At 39.1% G+C, this 17,266-nt stretch overlaps 1 protein-coding gene across 1 annotated transcript in view; it reads left to right on the forward strand.

Annotated features, from left to right (window-relative positions):
* The window catches only part of TAOK1 (TAO kinase 1), a 160,944-nt gene that overhangs the window by 53,734 nt on the left and 89,944 nt on the right, over window positions 1-17,266 (forward strand). The window contains exon 2 of the mRNA XM_011940874.1: window positions 11,618-11,842. Within this exon, the coding sequence (XP_011796264.1) occupies window positions 11,711-11,842 (132 nt within the window). The 5' untranslated portion in view covers window positions 11,618-11,710. The remainder of the gene's footprint in view (window positions 1-11,617; window positions 11,843-17,266) is intronic.

Below are 17,266 nucleotides of genomic sequence, written 5' to 3' on the forward strand. Positions count from 1 at the left end.
TGCATCAGCCTCCCTAATAGCTGGGATTACAGGCGTGTGCCACCACATCCGACTAATTTTGTATTTTTAGTAAAAACGAGGTTTCACCATGTTGGTCAGGAACTCCTGACCTCAGGTGATCCAGCCGCCTCCGTCTCCTAGTGCTGGGATTACAGGCGTGAGCCACCGGCCCAGCCTGTTGAGTGTTTTTATTACGAAAGTGTGTTGCATTTTATCAAATGCCTTTTCTGTATTTATTGATTTGATTGTGGGTTTTTTCCCTTCATTTTGATAAAGTGATATATTACATTGATTTCTTTTCATATGTTGAATCACCCTTGGATTCCTAGAATAAGTGCCACTTGCTCATAGTATATGAGCAAATGCTGCTGGATTCAGGTATTTTTGTTGAGGATTTTTGAGTCTGTATTCATAAGGGGTATTTGGTCTGTAATTTTTTTCTTCTTGTGATATCTTCGTCTGGCTTTGTATCAAGGCACTACTGGCCCATAAAATGAGTTAATTCTTTAAATATTTGGTAGACGTCTGGCTTGGTGGTTGCTACATGCCTGTAGTCCCAGACTTGGGAGGCTGAGGCTAGAGGATCACTTGAGCCCATGAGTTCGAGTCCAATCTGGGCAACATAGCAAGACCCCCATCTCTTTAAAAAAATTGTAGAAGTCATGAGTGAAGCCATCTAGTTCCAGGCTGTTTCCTCTGACAGTTTTCTGATTACTGCTTTATCAATGTCTTTACTTGTTGAAATTAGATCTAGGTCAATTTAGTCTGTTGAAATGTTCTGTTTTCTTGAGTTAGTTTTGGTAGTTTGTGTGATTTTAGGAATTTGACCATTTCATCTAGATTACCTAATGGTTGTTCATATTATTCTCATATCCTTTTTATTTCTGTAAGTTTGGTAGTAACATCTCTGCTTTGGGCAGACACGGTGGCTCCCACCTGTAATCCCAGCACTTTGGAGGCTAGGGCAGGCGGATCACGAGGTCAAGAATCTAGACCATCCTGGCCAACATGGTGAAACCCCGTCTCTACTAAAAATACAAATACTAGCTGGGCGTGGTGATGCATGCCTGTAGTCCCAGGTACTCAGGAGGCTGAGGCAGGAGAATTGCTTGAACCTGGGAGGCAGAGGTTGCAGTGAGCTGAGGTTGTGCCACTGCACTCCAGCTTGGTAACAGAGCAAGACTCCATCTCAAAAAAAAACCAAAAAAACAAACAAAAAATACCAAATCTCTGCTTTCATTACTGATTTTAGTAATTTGAGTCTTCTATCTTTTTGTTCTTTTCTGTTTGGTTAATAGGTTTGTCTATTTTGTTTCAAGAGCCAACGTCTTGAAAGTTGGCTTTGTTGATTTTTCTGTTTTTTTTTTTTGAGACAGGGTCATCCAGGTTGGAATGCAGTGGTACAATCATGGTTTACTACAGCCTCAACCTCCCTGGCTCAAGTGATCCTCTCACCTCAACTTCCTCCCAAGTAGCTGGGACAACAGGCACGTGCCACCACACCCAGCTAATTTTCACATTTTTTTGTAGAGATGGGGTTTCCCTAGTTTGCTTAGGCTGGTCTTGGACTCCTAGGCTCAAGTTGTTTTCCCACCTGGGCCTGCCAAAGTGCTCGGATTACAGACCTCACCACTTACTGAGCCACTGCATCCAGCCACTTTTTCTTTTTATGGTTTATTTTTTTCTGTTTTTTAAATATTTTCTATTTTACTTACCACTGTTCTGCTAGCATATTTTTGTAAGTTTACTGGCCATTTGTAATCTTATTCTTTGAATTGCCTATTTATGGAACCTATTTTTTATTATTGTTTTTGTAGAATGCTCTATGTATTGTGGCATATGTTAACAGCACCAGGACCTCTGAACAATGTTGAATAATAAAGGTTTCTTTTTGGCTGTAATAGAAATGTATTTCACCATTAAATAGGATAGTATGGTTAAGAAAGTTTCTTCATCTTTCTAGTTTACTAGGAATAAGTAATTGTGATGTATAAGTTTCCTAAAAACATATAGTGGTATATCCATACAATAGGATACTACTTAGCAATAAAAATGCTCACAACAGGCCTGGCATGGTGGCTCATGACTCTAATCAAGCACTTAGGCAGGCTGAGGCTGGCAGATCACTTGAGCCCAGGAGTTTGAGACCAGCTTGGCCAACATGGTGAAACCCAATCTCTACTAAAAATACAAATGTGTAGGTAAGCCTGATTCATCCTATAATCTCAAACTTCTTGCTGATATTTCTCAGTCTTATTTATCATTTCAGTTATTGGTATAATTACATGTGTGTGTGTGTTTGTGTGTGTCTGTTGAGGGAGGATATAGTAGATAGTATAATCTCTATCAATTCGGTGTAAAGAAGCAATTTTTCTCCAGAGGACTGCACATTTTACTAAATTGGCTGTTTTCTAAGCCTGAACCCTTTGACTAACAGATGTAGGGAAAAGGGCTTTGTAATATTAAATCAATTGCTTAGGACTAACACTGTCCTTTTTTTGTGAAAATCTGAAGGTTCTTAAAAGATGGAAGACTATGACATTATCCTTGTTGATTCAAGGAGCATTCCTCAAGTAATACTGAATGTGCTGTGATTATCAGTACCTTCCCCCATCTTATTTTTGTTGCTCTTGAATGATGTTATTGTCAATTATTTGACTATGTTTTGCAAATTTGGAACAGTTACTTAATTCTGAAAATCCTACTTTGGTCTGAGATTTTAAAATAAATTATATTGGAATTTATTCTTGTTTGTCAGCTTTCTTGGAAATGTATGGGTTTATGATTGGATAAAGTGATACCACCCACAAAAATTATGTATGCCTTTCACATTTTCAAGTGTAAATAGCCTAATAAGTGCTAGGCTTCTCTGGTCTACTTTTGTGGAACCAGGAATAAATTAGATCTCATTGGCTGTTGATGTGATTGTTAGTTTCTTTTTATTGTTCGCTTTATTAGGAAGCATATGGTAAATTAATGATATTTTCCTCTAAGAACAGATTAGATAATTTAAAAAATGTAATCTAATAGACTTTTTAAAGAAAATTGTATACGCTGTTTCATAGTACCTTTAAAAAACTTGTTACAAGTATTTATATTTTAAAAACCTGATCTAGGCTGGGCACGGTGGCTCACACCTGTAATCCCAGCACTTTGGGAGGCCGAAGCGGGCAGATTACCTGAGGTCAGGAGTTCGAGACTAGCCTGGCCAACATGGTGAAACCCCGTGTCTACTAAAAATACAAAAATTAGCTGGGCATAGTGGCGCACACCTGTAATCCCAGCTACGTGGGAGGCTGAGGCAGGAGAATTGCTTGAGCTCTGGAGACTGAGGTTGCAGTGAGCCGAGATGGCGCCACTGCACTCTAGCCTGGCCAACAGAGTGAGACTGTCTTCAAAAAAAAAAAAAAAAAAAAAAGTCTAATCTATGGTTTATCCACTTATATCAGTCCTACATTTTGTTTGGGTATTTATGTATGTGTATTTAGCAGACTAGAAGAATTATGAAGTCTAGGATTGCTGTGAAAGCTCCTTGCTGCTGTTTCTTTCCTGTAGTTTTTTCATGACAGCTATTAAAAATGAAAAGACCTTTCTTTGTTAGTTTACATTGACGGCTCTGTTGTAGCAATATTCTGAATAGGTGCAGGGCAACCAGGATGGTGCTAATTTTTATAATAAAGTACTTTTAGGAACTTTAGTGTGTATGGAAAAGAAGCAGGTATGCACTGGATGCTGTTAACTCTAGTTTAACAGTGTAATGATGTATTTAAGAGTTGTCTTTTGAGGGTTCTCGTGTACTTATGTATTTTATTTTTTACTTTTTCCTGTCTTCTAACAATCCAAACAATATACATAGATGTTATTGGATCTTCAGGTAATGTGAATTCTTCACCTTTATTCTTTTTAAACAGTTATTTTGGTTGTTTTGCAGCTTTTGCCTTTTCATATACAGGCTAGAATCAGTTTGTTGATATCTACAGAAAATCCTGTTGGACTTTTGAGATTGTGTTGAATCTATGAATCATTGAATTTTTGGATCAGTTAGAAGAGAATTACCTCATAGCAGTATTGAGTCATTCAGTCTATGAATACATGTCTCCATTTAATTAGGTTGACGTTTATTTCTTTCACCAGATTTGTATTGTTTTTGCTGTATAAATTCTACCCACATATTATTAGACTTATGTTTACTCAGTTTTTTCCCATTGCTATTTTGTACATTTTTGGGATTTTCAGTGTACACACTAATATTGTCAGTAAGTAGAGACAGTTTTCTTTTTTTCTGTTACGTATGCCTTTTAGTTCTTTTTCTTGCCTTATAACACTGACTAGAACTTCTAGTACAGCATTGATTAGGAGTGATTAGAGTGGATATCATTACCTTCTTTTTTAATTTAGTTTTTACTTTTAATTTTTGTGGGTACATAGTAGGTTTATATATTTATGGGGTACGTGAGATGTTTTGAAACAAGCATGCAATGCAAAATAAGCACATATGAAGAATGGGGTATCCATCCCCAAAAGTGCTTATCCTTTGAGTTGCAAACAATCCAGTTATACTCTTTAAGTTTTTAAAAAATGTACAAATATGGAACACTGTACAAATTTGCGTGTCATCCTTGTGCAGGGGCCATGATAATCTTCTTGTTCCAATTTTAGTATATGTGCTGCCCAAGCAAGCACCCTTTGTGTTATTTCTAATCTTTAGAGGAAAGCTTTCAGTCTTCAAGCATTAAGTATGATGTTAGCAGCAGGTTTTTTGTAGATACCTTTAATAGGTTAAGGATGTTCCTTTCTATTCCTAGTTTGAGTGTTTTATCATGAATGGATGTTGTCAGTTTGATTTTCTGCCTCTGTTTATATTTCTTCTTTAGTATGTCTAGAATCGAGTATGACAATGATTTTCTAATGCTGAACCAGCCTTGCATTTCTAGATAAATCCTGCTTGATTGTGCTGTGGTGTCATTTTTATATGTTGCTGAATTTAATCTCATTTTGTTGATGATATTTTGCTTTTATGTTGATGACTTTTGCTTTTATATTGGTCAGAAATCTTCAGTTTTTGTCAGTTTTCTGAAGCCATCAATGTCATGATGTTTTCATAAAATGAATTGAAGAATTTATGTAGAATTGGTATTATTTTTTTCTTTAATATTTAATGGAATTTGATAGTGAAACTGTCTAGGCCTGTAGTTTCCTTTCATATACATGTGACTAATCAGGTTACTTTCTTGAGTGACTTTTTGGTAGTTTTTATCTGTCAAAATAATTTGTCCATTTCATCTGTGTTGTCAGATTTAGGAGCTTAAAGCTGCTCATTGTATTTCCTCATCTTTTTAATGTGTATAGGGTCTGTAGTGATACACTCTCTTTTGTTTGCATTATTGGTAATTTATGTCTGCTTGTTTTCCTTTGTTAGTTTGGCTAGAGGCCTTTTCATCTTACTGCCTTCCTCTGCTTCCTCCTAAATAACCAATTTTTGACTTGAATTTTTTTCTCTATTGGCCTTTTGTTTTCTATTTCACTGATTTCTGTTCTGTTCTTTAGTATTTCCTTCCTTATATTTACTTTTGGTTTAACTTGCTTTTTTCTTTCTCTCTCTCTCTCTCTCTCTGTCTCTCCCTCTCTCTCTCTCTCTCTATATATATATATATGTTTATTTATTTATTTATTTATTTTTTTTTTTTGAGACAGAGTCTTGCACTGTTGCCCGGGCTAGAGTGCAGTGGCGCGATCTTGGCTCACTGCAACTCCCGCCTCCCGGGTTCAAGCGATTCTCCTGCCTCAGCCTCCCGAGTAGCTGGGATTATGGATGCCCACCACCACCCCCAGCTAATTTTTTTGTATTTTTAGTAGAGACGGGGTTTCACCATGTTAGCCAGGCTGGTCTCGAACTTCTGACCTCGTGATTTGCCCACCTCAGCCTCCCAATGTGCTGGGATTACAGACGTGAGCCACCGTGCCTGGCCTCTATATTCTTAAGATAGAAGCTTAGATTATTGATTTGAGTCCTTGTTTTTTCTAATATAGCAGTTAGTACTATAAATTTTCCTCTAAGCACTGCTTTAAGTGTATCCTACACATTTTATACTGTATTTTTTTTTAATTATGTTTTTTGAGACGGAGTCTCACTCTGTCGCCCGGGCTGGAGTGCAGTGGGGTGTTCTCAGCTCACTGCAAGGTCTGCCTCTGGGGTTCAAACCATTCTTCTCCCTCAGCCTACCGAGTAGCTGGGGCTACAGGTGTGCGCTACCACATCTGGCTAATTTTTTAGTAGAGACAGGGTTTCACCGTGTTAGCCAGGATGGTCTCGATCTCCTGACCTCGTGATCTGCCTGCCTTGGCCTCCCAAAGTGCTGGGATTACAGGCGTGAACCACCACACCCGGCCTGTATTTTAGTTTTTCTTCAGTTCATAAGCTTTTTCTAATTTTCCTCAAAACTCCATTACTGACTCATGAGTTAGTTAGAAGTGTGTCATTCACTTTCCACATGCAGTCATGCACCATGTAATGATGTTTTCAGTCAATAATGGACCACACATACAACCATGCTCCCGTAAAATTATAGTAACTGTATTTTTACTGTACTTTTTTTTTTTTTTGGGATAGAGCTGTGCTCTTGTTGCTCAGACTGGAGTGCAATGGCACGATCTCAGCTCACTGCAACCTCCGCCTCCCAGGTTCAAGTGATTTTCCTGCCTCAGCCTCCTGAGTAGCTGGGATTACAGGCGTGTACCACTATGTCCGTCTAATTTTTAGTGTTTTTAGTAGAGGCAAAATTTCACCATGTTGGCCAGGCTAGTCTCGAACTCCTGACTATGGATAATCCACCCGCCTTAGCCTCCCAAAGTGCTGGGATTACAGGAGTGAGCCACTGTGCCTGGCCTCTTTTTTTTTTTTTTTTTTTTTTTTTAAGGCAAGAGGTCTCACTTTGTTGCCCAGGCTGGAGTGCAGTGGCTGTTCACAGGTATGGTCAGAATGCACTACAACCTCGACACTCCTGGGCACAAAGTGATTCTCCTGCCTGAACCTCCTGGGTAGCTGGGACTGTAGGCACTACCGTGTCTGGCTTTCCCCGTTTTTAATAACTATATTAGGATGTTGTCCATTTCGTCTGTGTTTTTCAAAACTCCACATTGTTAAAGATACTAACTCTTATGTAAGTTTCAAACTTTTTAAAAGTGTATCTTATTATTTGAGATAAGGTCTCGCTCTGTCACCCAGGCTGGAGAGCAATGGCACAGTCTGCTCACTGCAGCCTCCACCTCCCGGATTCAAGCAATTCTCCCGCCTCAGCTTCCCGAGTAGCTGGGACTACAGGCGTGCACTGCTACACCTGGCTAATTTTTGTATTTTTAGTAGAGATGGGTTTTTGCCATGTTGGCCAGGCTGGCAGGCTGATCTCAAACTCCTGACCTCAAGTGATCTGCCCACCTTGGCCTCCCAAAGTGATAGGATTACAGGTGTGAGCTACCTCGCCCGGCCCTTTTTTTTTTGAGACAGAGTGTCGCTGTGTCGCCCAGGCTACAGTGCAATGACGCGATCTTGTCTCACTGCAACCTCTGCCTCCTGGGTTCAAGTGATTCTCCTGCCTCAGTTTCCCGAGTAGCTGGGATTACAGGTGTCTACCGCTGCACCCGGCTAATTTTTGTGTTTTTAAAAGAGACGGGGTTTCTCCATGTTGGCCAGACTCGTTTTGAACTCCTGACTTCAGGTGATCCACCCGCCTCAGCTTCCCAAAGTGCTGAGATGACTGGCGTGAGCCACCACGCGCGGCCTTTTTTTTTTAAATTCTTGCAGATGTAATTCCTGGTTTCATACCAAGTTTATCTGTTTTTTATTATTTTTGGTGTCTTTTACTGTGTTCCTTCCTCTCAATTTTTCTTTTTTATATTGTCAAATATGTTTTTTTCTTACTGCTTTTCATGTAGATCATAGATAAGTTTCTTCATACTGGTTACAAAGAAATTTACTCGTATTTCCTCCCAGTACTTGTATAGTTGCTTTTTTTATATTTGTGTATCTGATCCCTATGTAATTCTGATGTTCAGTTTGAGGAAAAGGTATGATTTTTCTCTCACATGGCTATTAAGCTCTCCTAACAACACATTTTTATCAAATCAATCTTTTCCCCATTGATTTGAGATGCCTTTTTAAGCCATTTAGCAGTTATGTTTATGGTAAGATATGTGATAGGCATATAGCCTTTTTTTTTTTTTCCAAATGGATTGTCAAGTTTTCTCAACCTTTATTTCTTCTCCTTTAACTGTGTGTGTTAAATTCCAAGATAGACATACATGGGTTTGTTTCTGGGTCTTTTAGGTTATTAGTTTCCTTGTCTTTTTGTTTTAGTATTTTACTCTTGTGATGGTGATAGTATTGTGTTATCCTTTGGTCTTTGGTAGAACAAATATATCAATTTCCTAATTATTTCTTGTCTCTCTGATTTTCTGGAAGTTGTTATCCTGCATTTTCTCCGTTCTTAATAACTTTAATGTTTTTGTATATCTTAGTCTTATGCATACTGTTTGTTCTGTAAGTATTTATGGAAATGAAATCATTTTTAGAAATTACATAGAAGAGAATTAAGTATATTGTTTTATTCAGCAATATTTATATAATATTAACTGTAGATGGTAAGGGGTAGAAGCTGAAGAGATGATACAAAAATGAATGAGACACTCTGTGCCTGCTTGTTTAGGAAAGAGAGAGTTAAATAATTGCAATATAGTATGTTAAATGCTGCAGGATGTGTTGGAGGCATAAAGGGAGAGTGACCAACTCTTCCTAATAGAGTTAAGATTTTGCAAACATTATGACATTCAATCTAAATCTCGAAAGACTTTGAGTGGGAATTTGTTAGGTAGATAAGAAAGAAGATGCAGATCATGGACCCAGTTAGAAAATTTTAATGTAAAATAATTCTTTTAATAAGGGTACTAAAACTTATTCAGAATTCTTAAATACGGTCTTGAGTAACACTGAAGTTTGTTTTTTTAATAGGTTGATTAATAGAAAATTAATACTTTATATGGAATTTGGTTCAGCCTACTCAGTTTAGGAATGAGAAGTTAAGTGACTTTGCTGTGGTCACATATTCTTGGAAGAACTGTGATTGAGACTGCTCCAGGGAACTTCTAGAACAGGGAAATTAGTAAAAGTATATGGGGCAGCCTTGGATATATATTAGAAATTGAATGCAAATTAACAATGTATATCTTTTTATTGCAGTGTAGTGTTAATTTAGGGAGGTACAAAAGATATATAAATGTATTTTATATAGTTACAAAGAAGTTTTCTAGTAAGAATTAAAATTGCTTCAGTTACTTGACAAGAATTGGATGGAGCTGTTTTTTTCTCTCAAAAGTCTGATGAAATCAGGCCGGGTATGGTGGCTCATACCTCTAATCCCAGCACTTTGGGAGGCTGAGGCAGGCGGATCACTTGAGGTCAGGAGTTTGAGACCCGCCTGGCCAACATGGTGAAACCCTGTCTTTACTAAAAATACAAAAATTACCTGGGGGTGGTGGTGCGCGCCTGTAGTTCCAGCTACTTGGGAGGCTGAGGCAGGAGAATTGCTTGAACCTGGGAGATGGAGGTTGCAGTGAGCTGAGATTGTGCTATTGCACTCCAGCTTGGGCGATAGAGTGAGACTCCATCTCAAAAAAGGAAAAAAAAAAGCCTGATGAAATCAATTTTGGAGTTTTTAAAAATTGCTGAATTTGAGCAAGTTAAAAGAAAATAGCTAACACTTACTGTAGTGCTTATTATTATGCCAGAGTATTACTCTATGCTTTGATTTATTAACTCATTTAACCCTCCTGATTACACTATGAAGTAGATTATTTCCTCCTTCCTTCCTTTCCCTTTCCTTTTCCTTTTCCTTTCTCCTTTCCTTTTCCTTTTCCTTTCTCCTTTCCTTTCCTTTCTTTAATCTAACAAACAGGGTCTCTCTCTTCTCTCTCTCTCTCTGTTGCCCAGGCTGGAATGCCATGGGGTGATCACTCACTGTAACCTCAAACCCCTGGGCACAAGTGATCCTCCCACCTCAGTCTCCCAGGTAGCTTAGGACTATAGGAGCACAGCTAATTTTGTAATTTTTTGTGTGGGAAGATCTTGCTGTGTTGTCCAGGCTGGTCTTGAGCTCCTGGCCTCAAGTGATCCTCGCACTTTGACCTCTCAAAATGCTTGGATTACAGGTGTGAGCTTTCACACCTGGCCTATATTCATTTTACAAATTAGGAAAATGATATTACCTAATTTCAGAACTAGTGTTGCTGGGATTCCTATCCCGCAGTGTCATTCCAGAGTCCAGGTTCTGAAGCCTCTTAGTTATGACATCCAGTTTTGTTTTGTTTTGAGACAGGATCTCACCCTGTTGCCCAGGCTGGAGTGCAGTGGTGTGATCATAGCTCACTGCAACCTTGACCTCCTGAACTCCAGTGATCCTTCCGCCTTAGCCTCCAAAGTAGCTGGGACTATAAGTGCATGACACCACTCTTGACTAATTTTTTAAATTTATTTTTTTTAGAGACAGGGTCTCACCATATTACCGAGGCTGGTCATGAACTCCTGGTCTCAAGCGATCCTTCTGCTTTGACCTCCCAAAGAGCTGGGATTTTTGGGATTTTTTTTTTTTTTTTTTTTGAGGCGGAGTCTTGCTCTGTCGCCCGGACTGGAGTGCAGTGGCCGGATCTCAGCTCACTGCAAGCTCCGCCTCCCGGGTTTACGCCATTCTCCTGCCTCAGCCTCCCGAGTAGCTGGGACTACAGGCGCCCGCCACCTCGCCCGGCTAGTTTTTTTTGTATTTTTAGTAGAGACGGGGTTTCACCGTGTTAGCCAGGATGGTCTCGATCTCCTGACCTCGTGATCCGCCCGTCTCGGCCTCCCAAAGTGCTGGGATTACAGGCTTGAGCCACCGCGCCCGGCCTAGAGCTGGGATTACAGGCGTGAGCCACAGAGTCTGGCTATGACAGCCAGTGTTAAAACTGGGTAATCTGATATAAAGGAATTGATAGGACAACTGCCAGGAAATTTTCTGGTTATCTGTATTTCTACTTATTTAATGAAACAGAGTTGATAAAGGGCATACTTTAATGTGAATCAGGTGAATCAAGTTTATGGTGAAACAGTTGTCTGTGTGAAATACATTACTTTCTCCCACTGTATTTTTCTTTGAATGTCTGTTAGAGTTGATTAATACACTGGCATATGGTATCTGAAAAAAAAAAGGAAGCTTCCTGTTGTCAAAAATACTGTGGGCACATCTTGAGTTATTGTGTATTTTTAAAATAGTCTCTTTTATATTATCTTCTCTATTGATGAGATAAGTGCATCAGAAGGGGATAAATTTTTAAGTATTGACTTAGAAAGCCTCCCAAGGTACAAAGATTATTTCATTTTTTTAAAATGCTGAATAGTAGGAATCTGTTTTTGAAGTACCTTAGGTGTTTATGATGATGAAACAGGTTTAGGAGCTACTGCAGTAGTATCCACACTGCCTTTTCAGTGAAATTTTAGACATGAGAGAAATTTGTAGATCAGTATATGACCTTATACTAATTATTCTTAGCAGTTTTTGCCTTTTCTGATTTTTTTTTTTCTGTTTTTCTACAGTAGTTTATGTCAACGTGACTTCATTCATACAGATGAACCAAGGATCGGGATAGCAGTATAAAATTAGAATCAGACAGCTGACTGCTCAGCAGGATGCCATCAACTAACAGAGCAGGCAGCCTGAAGGACCCTGAAATTGCAGAACTTTTCTTCAAAGAAGATCCAGAGAAGCTCTTCACAGATCTCAGAGAAATTGGCCATGGAAGCTTTGGAGCAGTGTATTTTGTAAGTGTTAATGGCTTGATTTTAGTGACCAGCATTTACTTAATGTGCGCTCCTGACAGAGCAAAATACAGTAATGAAAAGAGATACAGGCCATAGTCATTTTATAGTCACTTGCATAGGCGGAGGACAGAGAGAGCGAGAGCATGATTGAGTGAGTGTGTGTGTGTGTGTAAGATTCAAATATGAAAATAATTTTATTTATTGAACTACTTGGATTATTGAAAAAATGAGAAAGAATATTATTTTGTGGGCCAGGGTTGGTGGCTCATGCCTGTAATCCTAGCACTTTGCAAGGCAAGGTTGAGTGGATCGCTTGAGCCCAGGAGTTTGAGACCACCCTGGGCAACATGGTGAAACCCTGCCTCTACAAAAAATACAAAACTTAGCCAGGTGTGGTGGTGCACACCTGTAGTTCCAGGTACTCAGGAGGCTGAGGCCGGAAAATCACCTGAGCCCAAGAGGCAGAGGTTGCAGTGAACTGAGATTGTACCACTGCATTCCAGCCTGGGTGACAGAGTCAGATCCTGTTGCAAAAATAAATAAATAAAAATAAATAAACAAATGCATAAATAAACAGAAAGAATAAGAAAAAAATTATTTTGCTTTAACTTATGTGTTACTTTTTTAGAATTCTTAGCACACCTTTTTTATGAGTCTCATGGCTTGCATTGCTGTAGAGTTAAATACTGCAAAACACAGACTTTGACTGATTTCTACTTCCGTGAAGTCCCATTCAAAGTCAATCTTAGTCTTGTGGAGGTCTAGGATTATTATTTGACAGATATACCAAAGTCTGTTTCTTTTATATGCATTTGTGTGTGTGTGTGCATGTGAGTTAAAAAAATTTATCAAATTTGCTATTTTAATTATCTTTTAACATTCACACAAACATTACTACCATCTACTTCTAAAACATTTTCATCATCCGAAATAGAAACTCTGTATCCATTAACAGTAACGCCTATTTCACCCTCCACCCAGCCCCTGGTACCTGTAATCTCCCTTCATCTCGATGAATTTGCTTAGATATTTCTAGATATTCATAGAAATGGAGTCAAACAATATTTATTCTTTTGATTTCTAGCTTATATTATTTAACTGATTGTTTTTGACCTTCATCCATATTGCATTATGTGTGAGAACTTCATTCTTTATAGCTGATAATATTCCATTGTATGTATAAACCATAATTTGTTTATGCATCTGTTGATGAACATGTGGGTTGTTTTCACTTCTGACTAGTGTGAATGATGCTGCCGTGAACATTGATGTGTATCTTGAGTCCCTGTTCTCAATTTTGAGTATGTACCTAGGAGTGGATTTGCCGGTTCCTACAGTATTCTGTGTTTGTTTGTGGAACTGCCAAACTGCACTACAGCAGTTGCACCATTTCCATTCCCACCAGCAATGTATGAGTGTTCCAATTTCTTTACATCTTCAACAGTGCCTTTTGTTTTCCATTATTTTTATTACAACCATCCTACTAGATGTTAAGTGATATCTCATTGTGGTTTTGGTTCACATTTCCCTAATGACTGATGATGTTGAGCATCTTTTCCAGTGCCATTTGTAGATCTTCTTTGGAGAAATGTATATTCCTTTTCCCATTTTTATATTTGGGCTGTCTCTTTCTTGTTGAACTGTAGGGGTTCTTTGTTTGTTTTGAAACGGAGTTTCGTTCTTCTTGCCCAGGCTGGAGTGCGGTGGCGCAATCTCGGCTCACTGCAACCTCTGCCTCCCAGGTTCAAGCGATTCTCCTGCCTCAACCTCCCAAATAGCTGGAATTACAGGCACCCACCACCATGCCCGGCTAATTTTTGTATTTTTAATAGAGACAGGATTTCACCATGTTGGCCAGGCTGGTCTTGAACTCCTGACCTCAGGTGATGCACCCGCCTTGGCATCCTCAAGTATTAGGATTATAGGCATGAACCACTATGCCCAGCCAGGGGTTTTTAGTGTATTCAGGATATAAAATCTTTATCAGATATATGGTTTGCAAGTATTTTCTCCCATTCTGTAGTTTATTTTTTTTACTTTCTTGATATTGTCTTTTGATACACAAGAGTTTTAAATTTTGATGAAGTCCAATTTTTTTTTTGTTGTTGTTCCTTATGCTTTTGGTGTCATGTTTAAAAATACATTGCCAATTCAAGGTCATGAAGATTTATTCTTATGTTTTCTATGAAGAGTTTTATGGTTTTAGCTCTTTTTTTTTTTTTTTTGGGGCGGAGTCTTGCTCTGTTGCCCAGGCTGGAGTGCAATGGTGCCATCTCAGCTCACTGCAAGCTCCACCTCCCGGGTTCACGCCATTCTCCTGCCTCAGCCTCCCCCAGTAGCTGGGACTACAGGCTCCCGCCACCAGGCCCGGCTAATTTTTTGTATTTTTAGTAGAGACAGGGTTTCACTGTGTTAGCCAGGATGGTCTTGATCTCCTGACCTTGTGATCCACCCGCCTCGGCCTCCCAAAGTGCTAGGATTACAGGTGTGAACCACCGTGCTTGGCTGGTTTTAGCTCTTATATTTAGGTCATTTATCTATTTTGAGTTAATTTTTGTTGTTGTTGTTGTTAATAAGGCGGAGTCTTACTCTGTCACCCAGCCTGGAGTACAGTGGCGCAGACTTGGCTCACTGCAACCTCCACCTCCCGGGTTCAAGCAATTATCTTGCCTCAGCCTCTTGAGTAGCTGGGATTACAGGTGCATACCACCACACCCAGCTATATTTTGAGTTTTTATATATGATGTGAGTAGAGGTCTAACTTCATTCACTTTGTTTTTTTTGTTTTTGTTTGTTTGTTTGTTTGTTTGTTTTTGAGACAGGGTCTGTCACTCTGTTGCCCAGGCTGGAGTGCAGCAGAGTCATTATGGCCCACTACGTCCTCAGCCTCCCTGGGCTCAGGTGTTCCTTCCACCTCAGCCTCCAGAATAGCTGGGACCACAAGTGTGCACCACCAGGTCCAGCTAAGTTTTTTGCTTTTTTTTTTTTTTTGGAAATGGGGTTTTGCTATGTTGCCCAGGCTGGTGTTGAACTCCTGGGCACAAGCAGTCCACCCACCTTGGCCTCTCAAAAGTGCTGGGATTATAGGTGTGAGCCACCACACCTGGCCCCAACTTCATTCTTTAGTGTGTGTAAATCCAGTTTTCCCAGTACATCTGTTAAAGAGACTGTTATTTCCCCCATTGAATTACCTTGGCATCCTTGTCAAATCAATTTATCATATTTCGTACATTAATTTCTGATCTCTTAATTCTGTTCCATTTATCTATATGTCTATCTTTATGTCACTACGACACTATTTTGATGACTGCAGCTTTGTGGTAAGCTTGAGATCAAGAGATTTTATTTCTCCAACTTTGTTATTCTTCTTAAGGTTTGTTTTAGAGCTCCTTGAAATTTCATATGAATTTGAGGATTGGCTTTTTCTATTTTTCTTACTACCACTTTACTGTTGACGTGGCTTTTTTATTTTTGCAAAAAAAGACTTGGATTTTGATAGGGATTGAGTTGACTCTATAGATCACTTTTTGTAGATCTATAGATTACTATCATAATAATATTAAGTCTTCTAATCCATGAACATAGAATGTCTTTCTAAACATTTATTTATATCTTTAATTTCTTTGAGCATTATTTTGCATTTAGTTGCAAATGTTTCACCTCCATGCAATTTATTCTTAGGTTTTTTTTTTTTTTTGAGACGGAGTCTCACTCTGTCGCCCAGGTTAAAGTGCAGTGGCATGATCTCAACTCACTGCAACCTCTGCCTCCTGGGTTCAAACGATTCTCCTGCCTCAGCCTCTCAAGTAGCTGGGACTACGGGCCCATGCCAGCATGCCCAGCTAATTTTTTGTATTTTTAGCAGAGATGGGGTTTCACTGTGTTAGCCAGGATGGTGTTTTTTGTTTTTTTTTTTTTTTGAGACAGAGTCTTGCTTTGTTACCCAGGCTGGAGTACAGTGGTACGATCTTCACTGCAACCTTTGCCTCCCAGGTGATTCTCCTGCCTCAGCCTCCTAAGTAGCTGGGATTACAGGCACACACCACCACACTCGGCTAATTTTTGTATTTTTAGTAGAGACAGAGTTTCACCATGTTGGCCCGGCTGGTCTCAAATTCCTGACCTCAAGAGATCTGCCTGCCTCAGCCTCCCAAAATGCTGGGATTACAGGTGTGAGCCACTGCATTTGGTTATTCCTGGGTATTTTATTCTTTTAGATGCTAGTGTAAGTGGAATTACTTTCTTAATTCCATTTGAAATTGTTCATTGCTGATGTATAGAAACGTAGCTGTTTTTTGTATCTTCATCTTGTACCCTACAACTCTGCTGAGTTTGTATGTATCTTTCTGTTGAACTCTTTGAAATTTCTACATACAGTATTATATCATTTCCAAATGGAGATGGTTTTACTTCTTTCTTTGCAACTTGAATGCCTTTCATTTTTCCTGTCTTAATACCCTGGGCTAGAACTTTCAGTACAGTGTTGAACAGCTGTGGTGAAAGTGAGCATGTTGTCTTGTTCCTGATGTTAGTGAGAAAGTCTTTTTAGCCTTTTACTATTGAGTATGGTGTTAGTACTGGGTTTTTAATAAATAACCCTTTATCATGTTGAAGAAGTTCCTTTTATTCCTATTTTTTTGAGTGTTTTTATCATGAAAGTGGTAGATTCTGTCAAATGCCTTTTCTGCATCAAGCTGGGTCATGTGTTTTTTTTTCCTTCATGTTATTAATGTGATATATCAAATTGATTAATTTTGTTAGGTTAAATCACGCTTACATGTCTGGGATAAATCAAACTTCATCGCGGTTTGTAATTCTTTTAATATGTTCTAGGTTTCCGTTTGCTAGTATGGTGTTGGGAATTTTTCATTCCACATTTGTAAGAAATGCTGGTCTGTAGTTTTCTTGTGATGTCTTTATCTAGTGTTGGCATCAGGGTAATACTGGCTTCATAGGGTGAGTTAGGAAGTGTTCCCCTCTTTTCTATTTTTTGTTAGAGTTTTTTAAAGATTGGTATTAGTCTTCTTTAAATGTTTGGTAGGGCCGGGTGTGGCGGCTCATGCCTGTAATCCCAGCACTTTGGGAGGCCTAGGCAGGCAGATCACCTGAGGTCAGGAGTTCGAGAACAGCCTGGCCAACATGTCGAAACCCCATCTCTACTAAAAATACAAAAATAAGCTGAGTGTGGTGGCGCATGCCTGTAGTCCTAGCTGCTTGGGGGACTGAGGTGTGTGAATCGCTTGAACCCGTCCATGAGGTGGAGGTTGCAGTGAGCCAAGATCATGCCACTGCACTCCAGCCTGGGGGATAGAGCGAGACTCTGTCTAAAAAAAAAAAAAAAAAAGAATGTTTGGTAGAATTTACTAGGGAAGTCATTTGGTTCTGAACTTTTCTTTCTTGGGAGGTTTTTGATTACAGATTCAA

Source organism: Colobus angolensis, unplaced genomic scaffold (genome assembly GCF_000951035.1).
Source record: "Colobus angolensis palliatus isolate OR3802 unplaced genomic scaffold, Cang.pa_1.0 Scaffold193, whole genome shotgun sequence".
Lineage (NCBI taxonomy): Eukaryota > Metazoa > Chordata > Mammalia > Primates > Cercopithecidae > Colobus > Colobus angolensis.